Source organism: Heterodontus francisci, chromosome 8, assembly GCF_036365525.1.
Source record: "Heterodontus francisci isolate sHetFra1 chromosome 8, sHetFra1.hap1, whole genome shotgun sequence".
Taxonomy (NCBI): domain Eukaryota; kingdom Metazoa; phylum Chordata; class Chondrichthyes; order Heterodontiformes; family Heterodontidae; genus Heterodontus; species Heterodontus francisci.
In genome coordinates, this window is record NC_090378.1 from 86,214,351 (window position 1) to 86,241,450 (window position 27,100).

General features: G+C 42.7%; 1 protein-coding gene across 7 annotated transcripts in view; it reads right to left on the minus strand.

The window, feature by feature from the left end:
• Window positions 1-11,589: 11,589 nt before the first annotated feature.
• Window positions 11,590-27,100, minus strand: part of nr5a2 (nuclear receptor subfamily 5, group A, member 2) — a 234,088-nt gene continuing 218,577 nt past the window's right edge. For all 7 annotated transcript variants that reach the window (XM_068037607.1, XM_068037609.1, XM_068037612.1 and 4 more), the window contains one exon: window positions 11,590-14,149. In XM_068037607.1, coding sequence (XP_067893708.1) covers window positions 13,902-14,149 — 248 coding nt within the window. In that variant the 3' untranslated portion in view covers window positions 11,590-13,901. The remainder of the gene's footprint in view (window positions 14,150-27,100) is intronic.

A 27,100-nucleotide genomic window follows, 5' to 3' on the forward strand; every position in this document is an offset into this window, starting at 1 on the left:
TAGCGTCTGTTTTAGTTCCATCTTTGTTCTACTTGACTAAAACATATCAGGCCAACAACAGTCCCATGAGGAATGGCATATAGAACCTTTGCTGTAAAAGGGGATCATTAAAAATTATTTATCGGGCTTTTTTATCTACAGTATTATTGCCGACTGAAAGAATTATCCAGATTGAAGTTAGTTAAAGTCATGGTTGAATGAATTATAGTTATGAAGCCACGTAGGGAAGACTATGGTCAGAGCATCACAGTTTAAATAGCACAGATTAAAAAACAAGACCAGACATAGCTGCAGATTCTTTAAATAAATGACAGTGTGATGCATTTAACCATCTTCAGCATCAATCAGGATTTATCCTAATTATGGATAGTAACTGGATGTTTGTGTTGCTCTTTAAGTAAGTCAATAATGTGAATCAGTTGAGTTGCTAAGAATATAAGAAGCAGCACTGATTCTTGCTTAAATTATACATAGAAAGATGGCATTAGATCATTGCACAGCACTGTATGATGCACTAAATATTTGACTTGATAGTATGCAGATGCAGAAAGGAATCTGAATGCTGCAAATATTCTTTAGTTAGAATCTATAGGATACAACATAGAGTGTCTCATTTCTAGAGTAGGAACATCACAATACTGGTGATATACTAACATACTGGGACACAATATTCATGATTGTCACCGTCTGCTTTTTATATGATGGCATAAGTATAGCATAACAATTGTTGTAATTATCATAAATTAACAGGGAAATGTGACTCAGAGGACTTAAAAAATCTCTGAAAAGTGGTGAAGTTTCTGGCTGGTCACAATATTGCCACTTTCTCTGTGTCATACTTTTAAAATTGATTGTACAATGTTGTTAAGCATATATTGTGATTGTTCCTGTTTGTGAGCTTAATTTTGGTTCTGTAAGTGTGAAATCCCATAGTTTCACTAAATGTTATAGGTACATACACAAACGCATAAGCATTTTGAATGTTGGAAAGCACAGCTAATTACTTATTTGTGCACAGGCTTTCTATCCTGTCAGCTATGCTATACTAAAATGTAATTTTGTCAAATGTATTTTTTCATCTACGAATGTTGATGTGACCCTAGTTTCAAAAAGGTAAAGTTCACCAAACATATTTTAGCCAAAGTTTTCTTAATAATGAGTAGTAGGTGGCCTGATGCTAGAGCTTATTGATTGACCAAAAGGCTGTGTCATAGAACTGTAAGATGTAGGTTAAAAGCAAAATAGTGTGGATGCTGGAAATCTGAAATAAAAGCAAAAAGTGCTTGTAATACTTAGCAGGTCTGGTAGCATCTGTGGAGAGAGAAATAGAGTTAAAACTTCAGGTCGATAACCTTTCATCAGAACTCAAAGATATAGATTAACATTGGTTGGCAAGGCATTGGTGAGGCAAACTGATTCCCTGCAGAGTATGAAGGGAAAATAAATGATGTTTCATCTCAGCTTACTCTGACACACCTACCTGATGCATTGGCTGATAAACCCTTTATAGACCAAGAGGAGCCTGAAAGAATGGAGACAGCAAAAAAAACACAAGTGGAGAATAAAATTGGAATTAATGGGTGGTTGAGTTTCTGCAGTGAACAGTGTCTTCACCTGGTCTTATTGTAACCGGGTTTAATTTTAAACACACGGGGCTGAATTTTATTGGGGCGCCACGCTTTGCGGCAGTGCCCTTTGAACTCAGTGGCACGCCCGCATTTGCCGGCCACACTGAACCCCCCCCCCCGATTGATATCGCGGGGGCTCATTTCCATAGAGGCCGCGCGCCGTCCCCCTATATTACGTGGGGAGAGGGGGGACGTTCGGCGCAGAGAGAGTTTTTGACAAGATAATTATTGATGAGGAATGTTACTTGGCCAATCTTATTTCATCCATCCAGATTGATCCTAACATTCCCTACATTATAGTATCCAATTGTTTCATAAATGAAACCAGATTTCTGCCTGCAATGCTCTGTTACAGATTCTATTCCACACATTTATCACTTCGTATTAAGAAAAATTCCATGATAGCAATCCTAAAATTACCTTTTTACTGTTTTGAATTGGGTTTCCTAGTTCTCATCCCACAGTTTAGTTTAAAATAATATTCTGAGTTAACTTTTACTATAATCTTTACAATTTCATACACCTTTATGAGATCACCTCTCCACTACCTACTCTCTAGGCTAAAAAGCTCAATGGGCCAATTTTGGTTGGCTGCAGTGATCAGGTGAGCATTGCAATTGTGCTGCCTGCCAAATTGCAGCACAAGATGCCTGAACCACCTTGGTGGTCAGGCCACACTAGCCTGCAGTCAGTGAGCTGTGAGTGGCAAAGGGACATCTTTTTGAAATGGTCTGCATGGCCTCTTTAAGGATTGCTGGTTAGGCCTCTGCGTGCCAGTGATCAATGGGTAGGATCTGCATGGCACATGCCCTGCCCATTGGTATGTGAGAATAGTGTTACGACCAGGTGAGAAAGGTGTCTGAAGGTCTTTTACTGTCTTCACCTGGTCTTATTGTAACAGGGTTTAATTTTAAACACACGGGGCTGAATTTTATTGGGGCGCCACGCTTTGCGGCAGTGCTCTTTGAACTCAGTGGCACGCCCGCATTCGCCGGCCACACCGAACCCCCCCCCCCCCCGATTGATATCGCGGGGGCTCATTTCCATAGAGGCCGCGTGCCGTCTCCCTATATTACGTGGGGAGAGGCAGGACATTCGGCGCAGCGAGAGTTTTTGACAGCTGTGCAGCAGGTGCTGGGGCCCTATTTAAAGCACCCCAGCACCTGCTTCCTGACAGCTGTCAAAGACATACCTGACTACTGAAGAGTGGGGCTGCTGTCAATCTGGCAGCAAAGCAGAAGGTGCTGCAGAAATCCTGCAGGTAAGGCAGCATCTGTGGAGAGAGAAGCAGAGTTAACTTGTCCAAGTTCACAGACCTGAAAGTTAACTCTGATTCTCTCTCCACAGATGCTGCCTGACCTGCTGAGTGACCCCAGCACTTTCCGCTTTGCTGCCACATACTTGCCCTACTTGCACAGCAGGTGAGCGAGGGTGAGGTGTGACTTGCAGAGCTCATGTCAGTTCCTATGGAGCAGACAGCCTTTGTCTGATAAGCCACTTCCATACATTCCTAGCTCACTGCTAGCTCTGCGTGCAGAGCCTGGGTGCCATTTGTCCTCCCATGCATCTTTCATGTTGTAGGTCCTCAGTGTCCTCATAGCCCGAGGAGGAATCCTGTTGATGTCTCTCCTCATCATGCCAGGCTTGGTCCCTATTGGATGCATAGTTGTGCAGAGCAGCAAAGAAAGGAGTTGGGTTTTTCGGCCCGTAGTACAGGGCATCACCCTATCCATCCAGGCATTGGAGGCGCTCTTTCAGCATACCAATCTCCTGCTCAATGGTGGCTCTTGTAGCTCAGTGCCTGGTGTTGTATCTCTCCTCTGCAGCAGTGGTGGGGTCTCTCACTGGTTTCGGGAGCCATGACTGCAAAGGATAGCCCTTATCTCCCAGAAGCCACCCCTCCATCTGAGCCAGTTTAGTGAACAGCGGCGGCAGTCGGGACTGGCGCAAGATCCAGATGTCATGGCAGCTGCCTGAGAAGTGGTCATACGTTCGCAGCAAGCATCTGCAGTGATCACATACCAGCTTCACCTCAATCGAGAGGATTCCTTTAATGGTGACGTCTGCAGGTTGTAGCCTGGCGGGAAGCCTGATGACCACATGAGTGCAGTCTATGAAAATTACAACCTGTGGTTCTCTGGCAATGGTGCCGAAACCGATGGTCCTCTGGGTCTGGCTGTGAGAGTCTGTCCTGAAGCGGAAATCCTCACTGCGCCACCCCCACCCCCCCCACCCTGCTGCAGGACATTGGTGACCTCCTTGATGTAGCGGTGCACTGCTGACTGTGTGACCCCACAAAGGTCTCTGGTGGGCCCCTAAAAAGGTGCAGAGTCGTCAGGCTTGAGAACCGCTGCCACAATGAAGAACAAAGGCATGGAATGCCCACTGAAGCCCATGGACTGCAGGCCACCCTTGAGCAGGGCACTGAGACGTGCCACCACCCTCTCTACATGCGCAATCGCCTCTGACACTGGGGCTCTGATACCCGATGGCATGTGGGGCAAACATAATGGCGAGCTCCCCTTGGGGGCTGCTGCTCATGACTGGGGGCCTCTACATGGATTGCACCTGCTTGTTGATATTGCTGGCGCATACGGATCCTCAGGAGCAGAGGATCACACAATGTCGGATGAGCCATACCTATTTCCATGTGATAAATAAAGCTGATCCCTTCATGTATTCGAAGGTTCCTAACAGGGCAAGGAGTGTTGACGGGTACGTCAGCTGCTTTCATGGATCAACTATGTGGTGTGCCATGGCATTTGCCCATCTTGGCCAGCACTCAGAGTGGCACAGCACGACCACATCAAGATCCTACCAGCTGAATCAATTGTCCCCACATCCACACAACCTTAACGCTCCTACCCTTTCTGGCACCCTCCCCACACACACGGTGCCTAGTGTGCCATTGCTCTCTCTCAAACACAAACAAACACAGAGTGTACAGTGTTAATGGAGGGATGGTACACAGTACCGTCATTCATGCCAGCAGAGCTTTCCCACCAGTAATCACGGACCCCTTCTCTTTAAGAATGCAGAGTGCGACCCCTGTGTATCCCCCCCTCCCTCCTCCCTTCCAGTATGCAGAGTGAGACACCTGTAATGCCCCCCCTCTCTCTTCCCTTTAGGTATGCAGAGTGAGCTCTCTGAAAAGAAACTTACCTGCTACCGCGAAACCTTCTGTCTCTGTGGACCTGCCGGCTTTTCCAATAGAGAACGAGACGGCACGTGATGGCCGCCCGTTTGTCGAAAAATCAGTAAGTGTCAATGGAGAGGCGGTGGGCTGCACTATCAGCAAAAGTAAGTAGCGTTTACCATATGCTAATTTTGGTGCCGCCGCCGTGTGGCGGGGGGGGCTGCACTGAGGTCCCGCCGCCGCTGGTAATATGCAGCAGGCTCTTCTGGATGTTGTGGATCAAGGCGGGCCTCTCCCCGCAGCATTTTACCAGCCTTTGTGCCGCGACCTGTGGCGTTGAGGAGCTGGTAAAATTCAGCCCACTGTGTTTTGAGCTTCCCCTTTGTGAATCCTTATTCACAGCTTTCCAATTATAAGTCAAAAAAAAATGAGCACACCAGGTTTTCTTAGGTTTCAAGAAGAAAAGTGAAATTTATTAAACCTTAAACTTAAACTCTAATACAGTTAACACCTCCGTATACATGCCACGCCCACACTATCATGTACACGCGATACGCACATGCAAATAAAGACAGAAAAGAGAAGAAAAATAAAATGGAGAGGTTTGAGGCAATATCTGAAGAAGAGCTTTTTACTGTGTTTTGAGCTTGCTGTAGGGTCCTTGATTGTAGGTAGTCTTGCTTTTTGTTGGAGCCCAGTATTCTTCTTAAACCTTGTTCACTGTGGGAGACTTTTCTCCCTTGGGGTTCAGGTGTCTTCAGTGGTTTCTGAAACTGGTGAGAATGAGATGAGAGCAGTCAGGAGAGAGGTATTTTCCACTCCAGGAGCAAACAACTTTGAGTTTAAAATTCTGTGGCCAGTTCAAATTCAAAAAACTCCAACAGCCAGTTAGTCATGTGACTAAACTGGTCTGACCACCTCGTCTGTGTATTGGGGAAGCAAGGACGGGGTCCCTTGTTCCAAAACTGTCAGCATGAAAATCTCTTTCCAGTCAAGGGCTTGACAATTCCTTGTGATAGGCCGCCTTTTCTTCCGAGCCACAATTTTATGTTTTAATGTTCATGTGGTGAAATAATGTGTGCCTCAGTCTTGGCAGGCGAGGGCCTGCATGACACCTCCACACCCAGGGGAATGAAATGCGATTTGAAAAATAGACGGCACATTTCATTACAGGGGTTGAGAGAAATATAAGATACAGATAGAAAATGCATGCATTTCTCTCATTCATTTCCATTCATTCATCAATCTTAAAGCGTATTAGAATGGTCTTTTCTGGGTGCCAGTGCTGCTTTAATTTCCCCTTTTTTTTCTAAGGAGACTTAGTAGTGGGCGGGTCTATCTTGAACTCTCTGAGTCATGCAAAGACTTTTGACTTCGGGGGATGGGTGGTTCCCTTTTGCTCTGACAATGGGGGAGAATTCTTTGTTAATCTCCCCTTTTTTTCTGGGACACTCCTACCTGCAATTATTTGTGAAGACTTGACTGCACTCCTCCGTGACACTTCGACTAGGTGAGGCATCACCCTCGTGGTTTTTCTGCCCCCTAGAGGCCTCTCTTTGTCTCTGCAGTTTCCTGTAAATGCTGCTAGCAACTCTGGTGGTGTGCTTCTGGAGTCTACATTTACATAGGTGGATGTGGGGTTTAACTTTTCACATTTTACAGGGTTGGTACCGGACACTCGGGGTTTTCATCCGGGATTCCTCACGGACTTTGTTTAACCTGCCCTCTTGGTCACTTTTTCCCTTCTCTTTCTAAACTTTTTCCAGCCATTTGCCTGCCTGTCCCCTTTTGTTCTCAGTGTGGGTCCCTTAGAGTTCACCGGCCCTCGGCTGGAGGGTCCTCCTAACAGGACTTAGGGGTGCTGATTTCACTTTTGGTTGGGGTTTCCCCTCAACCTGCCACATGTGGCAACTCCTGCAGTACTCCACCACATCTTTATGCCCAGTCAAACTGCTGTCTTATGCGGGCTTTGGTCTTTTGTATACCGGCATGTACAGCCACTGTAGTCTCGTGGGCCCCTTAGTATTTTTCCCTGGTACCTCTGTGTTATCACTTACTGGTGAACTACTGTCCACTCCTTGCCCTCAGGTCTGTGAGGAGAACTCCATTTCCTCATCAGTACCTCATTCTTTAAACAGTAGCAATCAGGGACTCCCTCTATTTCACTTTCAGATTGGGCAGCCTGTGCTAACTCTTGCAATACTGGGTTGACTCGCTGAGCCTCAGCTAGGGAAAATCCATTTAATTCATTCCCTGGGTCTCCTAAATTTCCAAAAAAAGTCTCGGACAGGCAGACCTCATGGTCATCTGCCTGCAGTGCCAATGCAGTCTCCTGTGGGGTAGCTGGTTTGACCATGACCTGATCCACTACACATTCAGGGAAATTGCAGGGGACCGTCTCCTGCCACTGCCCTGTCTCTCTGACCTCCTGCGGTCTTTCACTACTGGGGTGGGGGGGTGGTGGGATGCTACCACCTTCACAGATCATTATCTAGGAGCAGGTCAACCCTGTCAACAAGCAAACTAGGGACAACCCCTACGGTCACAGGTCCCGAAACTAGGTCGCACTCCAGGTGCAACCGTGTACAGCACAGGCATACACTGCCCTCCAATACCATTCACTACCATTCTGGTATTCACTGCACTCTCTGGGGGAAAGGTCAGGCCTTTTCCCAGTAAAAGGGATTTGGTGACCCCTGTGCCTCTGGGAATCATGATGGGCTTACTTGCCCCACTCGAGGGATATGAGGTTACTTTCCCTTCAAATACAAAACCCTGATAACCTTCAGGAATCCTATTAACTTTTCCTGCACTGGCCGTAGTAAGCTTCCTAGGTTGTACTCTTACTGCAGTTAAAGCCACAGCTTGTTCTGTGTTTTCCATCAGGCCCTCGTCTTCACTGAGCTGGTGTGCCCTGATTAACCCTACGTATTTCCCCGTTAGTTTCCAGCAGTCAGCTTTTAATTGTCCTGCCTTTTTACAATGGAAGCACAAAGGTCTCTGGGTTTCACTTTTGCTCACAGCATCTTCCTTTTTGGCTGGAGGAGGGCCCCCTGTGTCTCTTGCTGTCCTTTCTCTTCCAGGACAGCCTGGGTGGATATTACCTTCCCACCCTTCGTCCTTTTCGGATTTGTGGGGGTGATTAGGAAAGGTTCTCCCCTGGGAAACCAACTTATGAATTAAACCAAAATCATCGGCCAAAACGGCTGCTTGCCAGGCTCCCTGAACCAAATGCTCCTCTACATGGGTCTTTATTGAGAGTGGGAGAGAGTTTTTAAATTCCACTAACAGGATTACTTCTCTGAGAGTCTCATAGCTGAGCTGTATTTTTAAAGCCCTCAGCCATTGGTCAAAAGATAGCTGCTTGCTTCTTTCAAACTCCAGATAGGTTTGATTGGCTTGCGTTTTGAGGGTTCTAAATTTTTGGCGATAAACTTTGGGTACTAATCCATATGCCCAAGGATAGCATTTTCGGTCAGTTCATAATTTGATGAACTCTCATCTGGCAACAGGGAATAAACCTCATGGGCTTTTCGAATTAGCTTGCCTTGTATTAAAAGAGACTAGGTCTCAGCGGGCCATTTTAGCTGCCTTGCCAGTTTCTCAAAAGACATAAAAAAACACTTCCACATCTTACTGAATTTTGGAATTAGTTGAGTGAGTTTTAGCAATCTTGTACCCAGCCCTGAATCATGCTCCTCCATATTGTCCATGCTTTCACTGGGGTTACTCTGTCGCGCCCCCTAGTAAACTCAAGCCGCTTCAGCTCTCTCTCTTCGGATTCTTTCTGGAATATTCTTTCTCTCGTTCTCTCCTGCCTTTCATTCTCTTCACGTTCTTTTTCCTGTCTGTCTCTCTTTTTCCTCTAATTCAAGTTTCCTTTGTTCCAATTGTAACTTTGCTAGCAGTTCTCTGTCAAGATTTGCTTGACACTGCTTCTGCTTCGTCAGATTCAAGGGAAAAATGGTTGGCCACTAGCCTTAGGAGTTCAGACTTCCTCGCCTTGCCATGTACAGTGATCCCACACTGCTCAGCCATTTTTCTCAATTCCTCCATAGACAGTGCTTTTAACTTATCCCAAGTTACTTCACCCTGGCTTGGAGAACTACTCGCTTCAGTTGCAGACATGTTAGTATTCAATAACACACAACCACAAGAAAACCTGTATTAACCTTGCTGGGTTTTTTTGATTGGGAACAATTTGGCTTCCCACTTCCAATTTCACTCGTTCATCTGTGGGTAAAATCCCAGACGCTGGCACCCAAATTTTTGTTACGACCAGGTGAGAAAGATGTCTAAAGGCCTTCTGCTGTCTTCACCTGGTCTTATTGTAACAGGGTTTAATTTTAAACACACGGTGTTTTGAGCTCCCTCTTTGTGAATCCTTGTTCAAAGCTTTCCAATTATAAGGCAATGAAATGAGCACACTAGGTTTTCTTAGGTTTAAAGAAGAAAAGTGAAATTTATTAAACCTTAAACTTAAACTCTAATTCGGTTAATGCCTATGGATATACTCCGCGCCCACACTAGCATGCACACACGATACGCATATGCAAATAGAGACAGAGAAGAGAAGAATAAAATGGAGAGGTTTGGGGCAATCTCTGCAGAGGAGTTTTTTTTACTGTGCTTCGAGCTCGTTGTAGGGTCCTTGATTGTAGGTAGTCTTGCTTTTTGTTGGGCCCCATTATTCCTCTTAAACCTTGTTCACTGTAGGAGACTTTTCTCCCTTGGGGTTCATATGTCTTCAGTGGTTTCCGAAGCTGGTGAGAACGAGATGAAAGAAGACCGGAGAGAGATCTTTTCCAGTCCAGTAGCAAACAGCTTTCTGAGTTCAAAATTCTGTGGCCAAATTAAAAAAAACCAACAGCCAGTTAGTCATGTGACTAAACTGGTCTGACCACTTCTTCTGTGTATTGGGGAAGCAAGGACTGGGTTCCTTGTTCCAACACTGTCTGCTAGCATGCAAATGTCTTTCCAGTCAAGGGCCTAGTTATTCCTTGTGATAGGCCCTCTTTTCTTCCTAGCCACAATTTTATGTTTTAATGTTCATGTGGCGAAATAATGTGTGCCTCAGTCTTGGCAGGTGGGGCTGGGGGGTGGGGCTTGCCTGACAATGGTGTTGGGGTCCTATAATGGGTGAAGGACCCCAATCTAAATATTTAAAGAATCTCCTGCCTGTTTAAGGTGCAAGCCCTGTCTGCTCATTTAGACACCTGCTTGAAAGTGCAACTGGCCAGGCCTCAGGAAGGCAGTAAATGTTCATTTGCTGACTGACCCACACTCCAGCATAAACGGGGTGGTCGCCATATGAAAATCGGCCCCAAGTTTCCCTGGTCTTTCCCCAGAATTCCAATTACTGACTAAGGATAAGACATGTTTCTGGCTCTTCTCTGTACTGCCTCCAGCGCTTTTGAATGTTTTCTGTTTCTTGGCGACCAGAACTATATGCAGTGCTCAGAGTGTGATCTGACCGGAGCACTATCATTCCAAATAAGAAGGTTTGATGGCTTGATTCCCTGTCTACGCTGTATTAGCTATGGGTAAGCCAGGGTGACAGGAGAGGGGCCTTGGCACCCCTGGATTGGAGAGGGTAAAGTGAGCCAGACTTTCTGGTTCTGATTGCTGCTGGAAGTACGTGTTTGTGGGCTTCAGGTGAGAACAGGATCAGCTTGGATGTGATGCTGCCTAACCCCAGTTACATAGCCTGCTCATATATGAATAATGGCCCTGTAGGTGAGGTAGTGGAAAGTGCCTGATGCCCAGGAAACTGTATCCCAACATGGAACCCCAGCATTCAGGGAGGAGGGGAGTGGAGCCAAATAAGTTGAAGTGAAAAACAGTTATCTGTTAAACATTTAGGAGAGAAAAAAAAACTGGAAATTTGAATAAGGAAGATAGCTTAATGCTCGAAGTGAATACCTGAAAGATTAACTTACCTGTCTTTTTCAGATGCTGACTGTCCTGTTGTGCATTCCCGCCACTTTCTGTTTCTATTTTTGATTTCCAGCACTTGCTGTTCTTTTAACCTCTACAGTAAGTTTGGGAATCAGAAATAATGTTGTCCTACTGCTATATTTAAATTTTATACTAAGATTAATTTAACTTCAAAAGATAACTCAGTCACCACAATGACTGACAACTGATTGATTTAATGCTTTAACAGAGAATGGTTCAGACACTACCTTCTACTTAAATGACAAGGACAACAGTTATCTGTGATGACTATAAAGGAAGGTAAGTGGTTGTGCGCTAATCTTGGGATTGTGCGGGTCACTAACTGATTCCAGAAGTGCCAACTATTTATGAAACACGTAAGCAGGGACGCTCAACAATAGCATGTTAAAACAAACTATCTGCTCGAATACAATCCAACTGTGGTAATTATGAAATAATAACAAGAAATGCTGGAAATACCCAGCAGGTCTGATGAAGGGTCACTGACCTGAAACGTTAACTCTGCTTCTCTCTCCATAGATGCTGCCAGTCCTGCTGAGTATTTCCAGCATTTCTTGTTTTTAATTTCAGATTTCCAGCATCCGCAGCATTTTGCTTTTATTGTGGTAATTATGAATTGTTTTTTTGTTGTCCTATTCATGTGTTAAACATGACAGTAACAGTCCATTTGAAGACTATGGCTAAATAATGGCATTAGAGGTGTGTACTTGTGGACAGAAAACAGTTTCTTCACTAGGCAAAATGGAATCAAGTCAGTGCTGATTATTTAATTTCGATAGTAAACAATGCCATTCAATGTTCATTTTGCTTTTTCTTTTATAAAACCCACCATAAAGCTGGTGCACATTTATGAAAACATGACAAAAATTTTTGGACTCAACAAATGATATGCCGTGCATATCATTATTTATTGAAATACTGAAAAATTCCATCAGTGTAAAGAAACTCTTGGCAAGAAATGACATGACAGGATGTCATTCCACTTATTATAGTACATTTAGAGTAATGAACCAAGTAACTGCACACTGAGTAAAGAGTTGAATGGTCTGAAATCCAATGCAGCTGCAGAACATCAGCAATACATAGAAGGTACTGACAAGACAGAATGTCTGTTCACACAAAAGAGCACAATAATAAAACAGTAAAAGCTTAACGTTATTTTGTGATTTCTGTGTCTGTTTATATTTACTATCAGGACTTGCCAGGTAAAACAATTACCACAGCTGTTTCTTTTAACCGACTGTGTTGGGCAGTGTGAAAAGAAGAACCCTTTGTTGGCCAGGCAGTGTCCTTGAAATCGTAAGGTAGAACTGTTCTGATTGAATTCTGGGCAATGCACCCATACAATAGTCTCCAAAATAACTGTAAACAACACAACAGAGAATTAGCTTCACAATGTTCTGTAAGACATCAGTAAAGGGGTTTCCTACAACCTGAAGCAGGCAGCTAAGAGTACAGACAGGAGACACTGTCTACCTATCTATATTTTGTAGCAGACAAAGCTAGTTCAGTGCTTGTGTCCATTGAAGTAAGTATCACGGTTTTACATTCTGCACTGCAGTGAGACCATGGAATACAGAAAACATAAGCTAACTACAATCTTTGGTATAGAACATACAGTTTACAAGACATTTTATTATTTAATGCAAGATTTCAACTTTAAATCTTTCCGTTCAGCTAAAGATGAAGCCATAGTTCACATCATTTGCAGCAGATTTATCCTTTTTTTTACATTTTCAGATTTGTACTATATATATATATAATATATATTTAAATGAACTGTGTGATTCTTTTTAAGATATACGTTTGTCCCTGAACTGGTTGTAGCTGCTGATTTTTGAAAGGCGCTACAGTGAACAAATGCATTTGTTTGGCTTTGTTATTCTTGCTCTCTTACACAAAGATGAAACAATGAAGAAATAAATTAGTAACATAATTGTCTACAGTTTAAACTATGATGTACAATATAAACGGCACTACTCCAATAACAAAGCCAACAGTCCTGAAAAAAAACTAATCATTTATACAATCTCTACAAGTGATCATGTGGCCAAAGATCTGTCTGGTCAAATTAACGTCTTAGTGAGATTCCCTTTTTGATTTTAGTGTCTCACGACATAATTAAGTACTGGTAAAAAAGTTACCCATCAAACATAATTAAGGAAATCATTGCTTTGCAATTCGGGTCATCACAGTTCTTTCCCACAGGAGCTAGTAAATGTAAACACCTTTGTTGCTAAATTTACAGTATTAATACTTCAATTATTTTCTTCCGCATATTTAGATTCACAGAAATAAGGCAAGACTCACTTAACTGTGACATCACAAATTTAATACTAGTATGTTAAGTATTAAGAGTTGTGAATGTGAGATGAGTTTTTAAATCCCAGGTCAGTTGTAGCTTTTTCCCCTCTCTCGTTATTGCTCTGCAACAGGCTTTGGTCTACTTCAAATAACATAAACGCTTTGGCTAAAAAAAACCTAATGGGTAGGCAAGGTGGTTGTCAAACTAATTGCTTGACAGATGGTTCCTTGCAGCCTTTGCAGGCCTCACACATAGATAGGCTCCTGTGATTTGAGCAAGCAAATGGAGAGGGAAGCCAACTACAGGCAAGCCTTTAGATCCCCTATCAGGTACCACATCGATAATCACTGGGGACATAGTTTTGGGGAAGAAAAGGGATCGAGAAGGTTATGATGGCTCATTACTGTTACCAAAGTTGCTTTGTATCCCACATGCTTTGAAATCTAAGGGTTTCTTAGTGCACTTGAAGCCCCAACTGTATTGCCATTAGTGCACAACTCCCAAGCTTATTCTTAAATTTCCCAGAATTAATGGTCAATCTAAACAAATTGGAAACAATTATGTGATATTAATTTGATCAGTTTGACAAAGTGAACTTCATATGAGTAAGCGCTTCCTTAAAGGCCTCACAGAGGTTTCCTTTGAGAGGTGGGGGATGGGGAGCTGTGTAGCACAGGTGTGTTAGGTTCACAGTTATCATATTCCATGGCAATACCCTGATACATCACTTGTTTAATGATGAACGGATCTCATTAAGTTGTCCTCTTTCCATCTAGTGCACTGAAATGTTTCTTGCTTTTATAAAAAAAAATTATAGTTGCTTGGTGCAGTTTAGAATTTCTGCTCAAGATGCAAAGGCCCTAGGGATGTAGCTTTAGGCCCGCTTGGCATGCAGCATTTCAATGAGAAGGTTGTTGCAGGGTACATCTCCATTCAGGTGTTTGTAGTAGAGGTATTCTTCGGCCTGCATGCTGATGGCCCGGATTTCTGGTAATCGCAGGAGAAGTTGTCCGAACTTGTCCGTTTGCTGAGGGTAGTTACACATCGAATAGTCTAGCAGTGCAGCATTAACTTGTTCCTGAACACTTTCGACAAGGTGGTAGTTCTCCAGGTTTTTTACATCTGAAAGAAAACATTTGAAGCATGATTAATAGCTGATTAAAGCAGTCAGGGGATGAAAGACGAGGGGGAAGAAAGAAAGAGATGTGAAAAAAGTACTTAATTTGTAATTTGCAGCTGTAGTCTATTCTTCAACAGCTACATTGGTCTTTAATGAACTAATGCGAAAAAAGGATGAAATTAACTATGTTCATTAAAAATAAAAAATGCAGCAAATACACAGCATGTCAACCAACATCTGAAAAAGGAACATGTTTTGGATGAGATGCTTAATAATTATAATCCAATTATATTAAGCTATGTCTTTTATCACTTTCAAGAATTTATGAATTGTTGTCCGATTGAGAAGATGAAGCTGTTGGCTTTCCTTTATGTTTGTAAAAGAAAGAACAAACAGAGCAGAGGAAATTTAAGGAACATTTAGTATGACTTGCAATTGCTATGTTAAGGTGTTTAACATTCAAAATGAAAAACCATGCTGGGAAATATTCTGACAGCTGCAACATGACCAAGAACCAGCCCCCTTATCTGCTGCCTATACTTTCAAAATATACATAATACAACAGTTTTAATCCCTGATTAATTTACTGACCCGAGGTTGAATTAATATCTAAACCTTTGGCTGTAAATCGTGGTTAAAAGCTGACAATCCTCTTGTTTCAGTTTGACATCTCTAAACGATTCTGAAAGCCTTTGACCTGTGCATGCACTGCTAATGAACCATCTGGTACATTCCGATAGCTCCTGCAACACAAGCCTTCGGACAGAGACTGTTCTTGACTGATGAGTTGTACGTAAATGAAGTACATGTCCTTCATAAGCGATACTACATTGGAATACCCTTTGACCTTATGCCTACATTAAAAAGCACATTTGAAATTTTGTAATGACTCCTAAAGTGTTCCCAATTCTCACTGTTTTTGTGGTAAAAGGGCAGTATGAAAGGAGTTATATTTTAAAATGGTCTGATTCACCTTCAACCACCGCCTATGCTCAGTGATAAACAAAGTAATCTTGATCTTTGAAAATCTCTACTGTAAACCTTTCTCTATGTTGTAATTTCTGATTTTAAAAAATAGCCATGAAGGAGCAGGTACATAATCTGTACTTGGGGTCCCCGAGAAAGACTTTTTCTTGCCACTTTCTCAGTAAAATAGAGTTCTTTTTAAAAATCTGGACTATATTGTAGATAATTACACCAAGATATTTTTGGGGTGCAGTACTGTGACCTGTGGTGCATCTTCAAATCTCGGTAGTGTTCAAGGATTGATCTGTGATTATTTCCATCAATCAAATGGTGGAAAGTAATTTAAATCAATACCAGTCATTATTTGCTCCGTGGGCTATAAACTAGTCTCCTGAACTCCATTGTGCTGGGAGACTCCTCCCACCCCACCCCCACTCCATTTTTACAGTTACATAAGATCATTTCTAATCTTACAGTCAGTTAACTTTATTAATTGATTTCATTATTATTGTGTCAGCACCGTGAGCTGACCGAATCATGTATGTGAACTAAGAACATCTGTGTAGAAAGACCCGAAGACATTCATAATACATTTTCTGTTCAAAAAGAGAAAATAACACGTAAAATAATGATGTTAGTAAATGACCGAAAGCCTGGAGAAGAATTTTCAAAGCAAATCTTGAAATGTGAATTATTATTAATCATAGCCAGTGGGAAAGCATTGCTTCTCCTAGATCACTCTGCAATATCTTTTATAATCCATTAAATATTATTCACTTAGGGATTAATTACCAATTGTTTGCATGAACCAGCCCTTCTACAATCTTGCGGTGCCTATTCATGCATTTTAATAGTGTGAGTGCATGACAGACTATTAGTCTTGTTGAATTTATTGTTCAGTTTAATTGCTAATGCAGCTATTATGCATTTGATTCCTAGTTTTATCAGGAGGTAGTTAGTCCTTTCAACTACTGCATGCTATCTGGTAGAATTGGTGCATGTGACAGCACAAAACTACACAAAAAAGTTTGTGTACTTAGTAGATTCTTTTAAGTACTGAGCCTTTCAAACCATACAGTTATGCAACGTAACATTTGCAGAAATCATTTTCTCATCATTTTTCCTGTTGACTACTGTACAATACATTGTTCATTGTATAATATTTAATCACACAAGACTCTCAATATCATTCTCTATTGTGAAAATTAAGTGGCTCATTTTTCCATCCCTTTACTCCTCCTCTTCTGAAGGTTGTGAGGTTGGAGGTAGGGACTGGGGTGCAGGTGGGGGGGAACGGGAAGGAGGAGGGTGCAGGATGGAAATCAGGTCTGGATTCTTGCTGTGCTGCCTTCTACAAGTGCTGTCAGCCCTTTGGCACTATTCCAGTGGAGTCATTCCTCATGCCAGAGCCCAGTGGCGGGCAGCACAATTTTCTGAAGAATGCAGGGGGGATCTGCCAAGAAAAGCCTTTTGTGTCCCTTCAGGCTTGTTCCACCAAGATCCCAAGTACGGTTGTTCTACCATTGAATTTAATGGCTGCCACCATCTGTTGACTTGCCACTTTTGGAGACACTAATGGCCTAATTTACAATTCCCGCTGACAGCGGTGACAGTAGTGAGCACGATTTGGAAATTGTGGTTCTTGGAGGTCGGCACTGGGTCACGCCGCCTCCGGAACGTGATCCTATTTTTAAATTTCAGCTGGTGGAGTGGGGGGGGGGGGGGTGTGTGTGGGCGGGGGAAGAGGAACTGGTCAAGTGTCCGTGTCCAATTAATTGCCTGTTGAGCTCAGTAACAGGCTTGTCAGGAGCAGGGAGCTATTTTTAAACGCTGGAAACAGGGAAACCATCATAGGAGGAACATGGCTGGATAATGAGGATGTGAGGCATTGTGGAGGGAGATCAGGGCAATGGAAATGGCTGTTTAATTTAAACCAGAGGCAGCAAATGAAGCTTTGCTGCCTCAGATGTGTCTCACTGAGGATATTGTTGATGATGTAGAAGTTAACTGTTACATTGGAGATTGACATGAAACTGGATAGGGAAGTGAGCCTGCTGGCATCACTGTAGCACCTGGGGTTGGCATGGGAATACCTGGTGAACGTTAAAGGCCCAGCTGACTGGTATCAGATGGAAACAGGCTACTCTGACATTGAACAGAGTAGCCAGGATGAGCTGACGCATATGTACCCTCCTGGGCAGCAGGAGGCCAGAGGAGCACAAAAGGGGGTCTTCAAGGGAAGGAAGGCGCAACCCAAGACATTGGATGCACAGCCCAAGAGTTAGCTACCTGCAAATGACAGCGCAAGTGCCATAGGAGACTGTGCCTATCCAGGCAGATGGCCTCGGTCCTGTGTGCTCTGATCCACAATGACCTGAGGCCTCACAACCCCCCTGGCAGTCCCCTACCAGCAGCTGTCAAGGTTTCAGGTACTCTGAACGTCTATGCAACTGGGTCGTTCCAGGGGTCAGCTGTGGACCTTGGTAGCATCTCGCAGTCGGCATCTCATTAGGACATCAGGCTGGTCATGGATGCCCTTTTCAGGAGGGCAGGGGACTACATCTACTTTAACACAGATGGGCCTGCGCTGGCACAGAGGGAAATGGGTTTTGACACCATTAATGGATTCCTTCAGGTGCAGGGCATCATTGATTGGACCCATGTGGTCATCAAGGCACCCAACGACTGGCCAATGAGATCCATCAACAGGAAGGGCTTCCACTTTCACAATGTCCAAATGGTCTGCTACCACAACAAGAGCTTCCTCCATGTCTGTGCTCGCGTTCCTGGCAGTTACCATGTCTCATTCATCCTCAGCTAATCCAGGCTGCCTCAGATCTTCACTCCATCTCCCAAAGTGCATGGATGGATCCAAGAGGACAAGGAAAATCCCTTGAAGGGATTGCTACGGACCCCTTTAGGGAGCCCCAGTCAGAAGCCCAGAGGCGAAACAACCAATGCCACTGCTCAGCCGACCAACCATTGAGCAGGCCATCGAGTGTCTGAAGATGTGATTCTAGTGCCTGGATCAGTTGGGTGGCACCCTCTAGTACCCTCCGGCAAGGGTCTCAGTCATTGTGGTGGTCTGCTGCGCTCTCCATAACATAGCCGCCCAGAAAGGTTTGGCCTTGAGGTCAGTGAGGCCCTGGAAGGAGACAGCTCAATGTGGGGAGCAGCAGGAGGAAGAGGGGGTGGAGGGGGATAACACTGAAGACAGAAGTGCCCCTGTTGTATGATGAGGTGTCCTTTTCCTGCCGTCCTCTGGGAAGAGGACCTCGCTCCTTGCCCTTGGCCTCCAGTATTAGATCCCGGTGTGCCTAGTGCCAACCCTCCAGCTCCCTGTGACATCCCACTTCCCTCTGGTGCTGTTGATGGCAAATCTCTCCCTCAGGACAAGCAACCTCAGTGATGGCAGCCGTGGAGCGTCTACATGAGCCCCACATTTGATCTGACCTACTGCCATTTTCAATCCCACTGGCTCTGAGGACAGGAAACCCATCTCCATACCAATTAATGCTTTCCCACTTGAATATTGCAATCTGAACCAGCTTCCCAGAGGTGGCAGATTTCAGACCAAAAACCAGACCAGTCTCCTGTTTCCCGCCTCCACTTTGAAAATCTGGCCCTAGGTTCCTTCCCCTATTTCCCCTTAAGAAAAATATCAACCAGTGCTATTAATAGCTGTATAATTTCTTAAACTTCCTTGTCTGCCATTATCAATCCCAATTTTTAAAATTCATTCTTGGGATGTGGGCACCACTAGTGAATTTTGTACTTGTATTTGGTGGTCCTATACCCATTGTCCAAGTTAAGTATTTTACTTAATTCAATTTTATCTGTACCCATCATTATTTTAAAGACCCCTAGCATGTCTCCTCTCAGCCTTCATTTCTTCAGTAAGCCTTGCTTTATAACTTCATCCCCTAAGGCCTCAACTCATCCCAGACACTTAAAAAAAAACTTTTCTAAAATACCTATATGGTTTTTGAGGTGAGGGTGACCAAAACTTGACACATACTCTAGAACTGGTCATTGATCTGTACATGACACACTTAACTTGTTCCTACTTGTAATCCGATGCTTCCCCCTATTGCATCATAATACCTGACGTGTCTTATCGATAACTTCTTCACACAGATCAGAGTATGATCAATGACCACTCCAAAACCTTTCAGTTTCTAGTCTTAGCCAGTTATGATCTTTACTATTTTGATTTTGATTTTCATTACTCCTCAAATTTTCCCTGCAGGGGGAAGCACCTGGTAATATAATCCCACAGGAGTGGGCTTCACGCAATTTCACAATCCACTGGTTTACTACAAAATAGGGCCCATTCATGTTAATGATTGCTGGTTCCTATATGCATTATCCTCTATTTAAAACCACATTAAGAATCTTCTGCCATATCTCAACCCATCTACATAATTGATTAGCTCTAGATAGACTGGGACTAATTTACTTTCAACTCATTATCTGCCCACAAAGCTTCACCTCGTCAGCAATTTTAATAGTACTATTGTTCTATAATATTCATAAGTATTGTAAACAGGACAGGTACTAGAACACATCTCTGGATCTCACTGCACCATCTTCCATTTATCACCACCCCTCTGTCTGTTGCTAAGCCAGTTCTTAATCCACCTGGCCAATTTTATCATCTAGCTCGCAAGGTCTAATTTTCCCATTAGTCCCATGGAGAAACTTTGTTGAACACTGTTTGAAAATCCAAGTAAACCTGCTTGATTATTCACTGCATCCTCAAAGGACTGTAGATTAGCCAGGCATGACTTTGACTACAACGGTAATTGCTCCTTAGGATATCTGTGTTCTTTTAATGTTCTTTTATAGCATTTTGTAGAATGTCCTCAGCTATTTTTCCCACTACAAATGCTAGGCTAACAGACTTGTAACTACTGGGCCATGCCTTTTTAAAAAATATATTAACTACATTTGCTATCCCCAATCATCAGCTCCAATATTTATCCACAAAGTATCTCAAATTATCTCTCTCAATTTGTTTTCCTTAGTTATACTTAGTAGCCTTTGGCACGAATGCTGGTTGTATTTTTTGTAACCTTGTTTTTATTTTAGGTTTCTTCTGACCTCTTTATTTAATGGTCTAGATCTTGTTGCTTAAATGCATTTCTTTCTGTTCTGATATATAGCCATCAACATATATTTCCTGTTCTAATTTTAAATATGGTTTCCCAATTAAATTTCCCCAAGACTCTTTTCATAGCTTCAAAATCTGCTTTCCCAAAGTTTTGTAGCATCAGATGGGTGTTTTTGGCCATAGCTTTGATGGCAATATGAAATCTAACAATATGATCACTAGATTAACTATTTTAATTCTAGAGGCATCATGGCCAAGACCAATTCTCATCTTGCCCGTGCCCATATATTTGTTCATCCAGTAAAGGTAACTGGATAGTGACTGGATGCTGTTTCTGCTTTGCTGCAGGTTGCTAAGGCTGTCGTGCTTGCATTGCCTTCCTGGTTGGGATCAGTTAACTCAGCTGAGCCCAAAATCTGGGATCTTTCTCATCTGTGCGGTTCACACCACAGCCTGCAGTAAAGCAGTGCACCATCTGAAGTTCTTAGACATATATTCTGCTCAGCTACACAATATTTTGATAGTCAAATTGACTCTTACCCATTTATTTGTGTATTTGGTCAGTGTTTATTTCCTGATTTAACCGTGACCAGCTAAAATTCCTACTGAACTCAAACACAGGAGAGACGAGCACATCAAACTGTATGAAGAAAAAAATGCCTCGAGTACAGAAATAAAATGAACTGAGAATGAGTGGTTTGTGTTTTTTGGTCTGTTCAAATTTTGTAGTTAATTAACCCTGAATGCAATACTGTAAATATTTGTAGAAAAGGATCCTAATGTGGAATTAGTTTCTCATTTATTTCACTGAAGAGTTCTTGATTACACAACCTGTTGCACTGGATTTAACTCTTTGGTTCTTTGAGAAAAATCCATTGTTACAAATTTGAGAAGTACCTAACTGTAAGATATATTGTTGACAGCATTCTCTTAGTAAACTGAAAATGTAATTTGAAAACAAATTGGTACAGAAATTAAACTGCAGTCCTTCAAAAGATTAATAATGAAATGATGCACACTAGTACATTCTGTTTTACTTCCTATAATATACAAAATGGGAGTGTGTACATATTCTCTTGATCAGTCAGTAGTGGTTGTTGATCAGTACGCATCACATTAAAACAGCAAAGTTCCACCACCACAACCAGGCAGCATAATGCTTTTCAGAATTTTAATTCTGTGTCACTGGGTGGAGCTTTCACCTTTGATGGAAAATGGACGGAAGCAGATTGAACACTCATTAGGCAATCCGCACTACTTTCTTTCAAAGCCAATGGAAGGGTCAAATCGAGCAGAGCGTATAACGGGCAGCCAATCTGATACCCCACATTTTACTCCCCCAGTAAAGTTGAAAGTTCAGTCTATCTTTGTTGATTGCAAACAAAAAAAATCAACTCAAAAAGTGGTATGAAGTATTGTCAGTGCTGCTGTTTGGGCCTTTCCCAACACCTTTTTCATATTCACATCATTCATACAGTTTCAATCATCAGATCAAGCCCCTCTTGAACTGAAAACACTAAGTATTCCCTGCTGTGAGTGGGTTACTGTATCACAAGTCTAACAATTCATTCTGAAATGCATTAATCATCCACTTAAGAATACATGAACTGCCCACCATGTTTTTCTGTCATCTCAGCAGGTTAGAAGAAAACAACTCTGCTGGACCGATGTATAATTGCTAAAATTGTATCCAAATTTATTTAAATGTGCAACTATATACAGGTAAAAACATATAGGCAAAATATAATTCAGTACAAAAATAATAATTACACCAATAAAAACTGAGTTGACTGTTTAACATCAAAGACAATTTTTAGCACATTGTTAGAAACAATGGACAGAATCTTCTCACTTAAGTCTGTGTCGGGAACCTGACTCTCTGATTTGTGCGCCTGGCCATTGATCTTTCCCAGAACAAACTAATTATCATCCCATCTCCAGGCTCCCTGACCTATTAGGGAAGGCAGGCGGGATGACGTATCCATTCGGTCAAAGGAAGTATTTCTAATTAAAAACACCATGGCATATTTAGAAGGGCTCACCTGCACTTGTTTATTCGAGGCTGCCGCAACCACAGGAATGGACCTGGGAAGGCTGCCTCTCTGGGTCTCTTACCTGGAGGTCCTGTTGTGAGATCTGAGGGGCTGCAGTGAGGTGATCTTTCCCAAGAACGGGAGGAAGAGAACAGCCTCTTCAACCAAGCAGGCTTGGATGGAAGTGGCCAAGGAAGCCAGCAGCAGGAGTGTGGTCCCTCCAACCTGGAGACAGTGTCCAAGAGGATCAAGGACCTCAGGACGACATGACAGGTGAGTGGCATAACACTTTCAGGTGCCAAGCCCCACACTCTGACTTGCCCAGCATTCTCCTCTGCAGCACGCCTCAGGACAACACTCAACAGCACTCATTCCTCTCCCTGCAAGCACCTTCACATCCCCATCTGAAAAATCAACACCCACTCTCAGCCTATTGCCCTCTCGCACCCATGCCTCACAGTCATTCTCCACAAATGCTGTCCTTTGCTCCTCTGCACACAAGCTATTATGAACAGTCACATCTCTCTGCTTTCCCTCCTTGCAGAAGAAGAGAGCACCCAACCTGGCAAAAGGCAGAGACCAGGGGTTGTGGAGTTTGGGTTGTGGGCGGGTGGTGGGGTGGCCCTCCAGTGACAGGCACCATCGTCAATATGTGCCCATCTGCTCCACAGGGAAGGAAGTCTTGTTCCAGAAAGTTGCAGATGTCAGCAGTGACCTGCTGTGAGAGCTTGAGCCTCCTGAGGCACTGGTGCTGATCCTCTGCCTGTAGACCCTGTGTTAGGGGTCTTGCCTCCTTCCAGCTGGATCTCAGTGTCCATTCCTCTGTGGAGGGGCATGCAGCTGAGAAGAAGGCAGCTGATGCTGGTGCTGGTGTTGCTCCTGCTACTGCTGGAGCAGTTGCCGTTGTGTACCTTCTGTATTTGCCTCTTACCAGAGGTGGAAGGTGGAGCTGCATAAGCCGCTCCCATGCCGTGGTAAGGGGTGGCAGCGGGAAAGTGCAGCTGAAGTTGGGTGAAGTGCAAGACAGGTGAAGTGACTTCCAAGCCGTTGACAATCACCGATCAAGCATTGAAAGCACGCTCTGAGAAGAAGTGCTTTGAACAGCAGTCTCTCAATGGCCATGGCTGGAGCTGTTCAGTGTAACTGATCAAAGCCTTCCTGGCTTGTCAATTTCACTGAAGCTCTTCCTGCTGTGAACTCACCATGGTGGCGAGTTGTTGACAGGTCAGGAAACAGTTGCACTGGCTGGGAAATCCAGGATTCAGGGTTAAACAGGTCTTAATTGCCTTCTTAACTATATCAACTACTTCTTAGTTACTTATCCGACAGATCCAAGGGGGAATTTCCTGCTTGTCTTCAATCCCACCCAGGGGAATGCTGGAAGAAGGCGGGAAGAAGTTGGGATCCCGACCCGACATGCATCAGAACCTGCCTCCACTGGGCTGTGAAAATTCTGCCCTCAGTCTGTGATGGTCCATACAGAAGATTTATTTCTTATTGAGTTTCTATTTTCCCCCTTATGCATATACAGTTTGAGCAAATAGAAGACTGAAAACTGCAAGAGTGCCCCTAGGAAGGTGTCTTGAATATGGCACTGCACACCAGATCTGATTAAATTGGATCTCAGAGTAACACTGGTGTTGTATGTTTGCTTGGTATGCTGAAACCTTAATATGCTTAGTTATTCTAGCTTAGAGAGATTCCTTAGTCAGGAGTAATTAGAACATTAACCTTATTACATTATAACTATGTACAGCTTCATACCAGTCTGTGTGATTCCTCTGAAGCCATGCTGCATCTATCTTCAAGTCTCCCTCACATGCAATCTCTTACATCATCATGGGAGGAGGTATTCTTTAAATTTCTCAACATTAACCCTTTCAGACACTTATGCTACAACTGGTGCCTACCCTGTGACAATGTTGATGATTTTGAATTCTTCACACTTCTGTAGTTGTACAGCATTCTATAGTTGTTTAACAAGGGTGCAACACAGAAGCATTATATCTACTGAAGCACCATATCCACTTACCAGTCTGCATAACCAATCACCTGTTCCTCAAAGGGAACATCTCCAACAGCTTCCCTGCACCCCCTCCTCCACCACAGCAGACAGATTCTAAATTCTAAAGGGGCTTGAAAGGTTAGTTGCTGGGAGGATTGTCTCTGGCTGGGGAGTCTAGAACTAGATGTGACAGTCTCAGAATAAGGAGTCGGCCATTTAGGACTGAGATGAGGCAAAATTTCACTCAAAGGTTGTGAATTTTTGTAATTCTTTACCCCAGAGAGCTGTGGATGCTCTGTCATTGAGTATACTCAAGGCAGACTAAGGGAATCGAGGGATAAGGAGATAGTGAGGGAAGGTGGAGTTGAGGTAGAAGGTCAACCATGATGTGACTGAATGGTGGAGCAGGCTCAAAGGGATGAATGGTCTACTCCTGCTCCTATTTCTTATGTTCGTAGGTTTTGTAACTTAACAGAAAGAGAAAGAAGATTCCATTTTCAACCTAATTATTTTTAAAACCCTACAAAGACACCAATTACAGTCACCATTTTGCCAATATTGAGCGTTGGATTCTTTATACAGATTTGGTCAAATAAACCATTGTTACTAGTGCTTGGGCACATCTATATTATAGGCCTGTCCAAAACAGAACTTGGAAGTACTAGCTTTTCAAAACACCCTGCAAGATTGCTGTATGGCAAAAGACAATTGTTGGGAATTTCTGTGGGCTTTCTCTTGATTAGCTGCTGTAACTTTGCCTGAAAGCCAACAGAGATGCATAAACAGAGTTTCTGCTGAGCTTCCGCTGTGATTTGTTCTGGTGACCAACTGGGAGGACCCTTGAAGAAACTCTCGAAGCATGTGTTGCATTAAAGGAATGCACAATGGGCAACAAAGACTTCATTAAAAAAATTATCTTTTATTACACTGAGTGGAATTATACTGTTTACTTTCCAAAATGAATGCATTGTATATCCTTAATTGATTTTAGAGAATTACTCTCCTGTTACAAAGGAGATCCCACACTGTACAGGAGCTCACTCCATTCACTTCTATGTATACGATTTCCCATGCTTAAATACATAACACAAGCATAATGCCACCATATCATTTATAATGTTTACAATATCAATAGTTCTTTATATTTTTTGTCATTCACATAGTATCTATCCATGACAAGCACACCTGTTAAATAGAGCACTGAGTTTTTGAAGTGAATTTCATCAAAAAGTTGATGTGTACTTGTGAAGAGGGCTCAGAACGAGACATTTATATAAGTTTATGACTTGTAATTTTTATGTGCATGTGTGATGAACAGATGCTTGTACTGCACAAGCTGATATCGAAACTTGTGCAACTGCATCATTTATAATGGCAATAAATAAAAAGGCAAAGGTTTTTTTTAACGTGTTTCTCTGAGGGGGGAAAATAAAATGATAGAGAAAAATAGCTAAACTCAATCGATGGGAAAGCTTAACATCATAGGAGTTATGTTCTAGAGATGGTGCTAATCACTGTAACTTCACTGGGCTAAGTGTTCCTGAGAATAAACAACTCTAAAAACAGAACAAAGAACAAAAAATCGTCGATAATATTATGCAGTATGCAAAAAATCCTGATCATTTAGAACCAATAACTATTTAAATTGAAGCTAAATTAAATTGTCTAACATTCTTACTTGTTTGAATATTTATTTGCTGTGTTTGGACATAGGAGGACCTTCACAGGTCTCAACAGAGATAGTTCCCAAAAAAAATCATTGCTTCATTATAGATTCCAGCAGAAACTCTGCACAAACTATTCAAGTGACTTGAATTCGCATGTAGGTTTTATACAATGACCAGATAGGATAGTGATGAAACCAGCGACGCAAAGGATTAACCAGTGGGAAGTTCCCTTGCTGAGTGGTTTCTTGCAACATAATAATCTCATTTAAATAATAATAGGTACCTGGCTATTATTTCAGAACTGCATCACCTACATTCTAATTTACTCTCTACTGATGACTGAAGTGTCTGAAGGACAGGTTCCAAGCTGGAAGGTGAGACCTTGGGTATTTGGTAAATACCTAGTGAATGAAAGTGAAGTAAAATACTTTATGGCTGATTGATTATGTTATTCTGGTTTGATTTTAGTTTATAAGAGCCTTAAATCTATGTGTTATTTAAATTTTTTTCTCAATTTCTTACATTGGACTATTTACATAGCGATCATGTGTTAGTGGAGCTGGTATAATCGCTGGCTGGCAACCTTTTCCTCCAATCACAAAGAAGCTTAGCCGCCTTCATTGTCAAGCCGCTTCAATAGTGTTAAGGGTAGCATTTATTACATTGGAACTAGTTTGTGTATATCCCACTGACTATTGCAGTCTATCTGTGACTTCAAGGCATCTTTTTTACTCCAGGGGTAAGTTTAGCATTGAGTACATGGGACAGAAAATCTCACAACTCAATATTTGGCATTTGTAGTGTTTTGAAATTTGCATTGTACATATTGTTCACTAGAGGCTACCATGCGCACATGAGCCAGCAGAGGGAGCTGAAAGAGAAGGTGAAAGTCAAACAGAATAAAGAAGACACCATTACATTCAACAATCATGCTGCCTCTGCCTCAGTCTTTGCCTCATATTTCTTATTAAACTCCGCTAAACCTTGCTCCAGTCCCACGAACGTCACAACATTTAAAACATTGAATTCAAACTAATCCATATTGGGTTGAATAGGATTTATGCTGGAAAAATGATTGCACAAATTTAGACCAGTTTGAATTTGATGGGCCTGTTCCGTTTAAAAATATGTCCGTGTATATTTTGTTTGTCACATTAAAAGTTCAGATC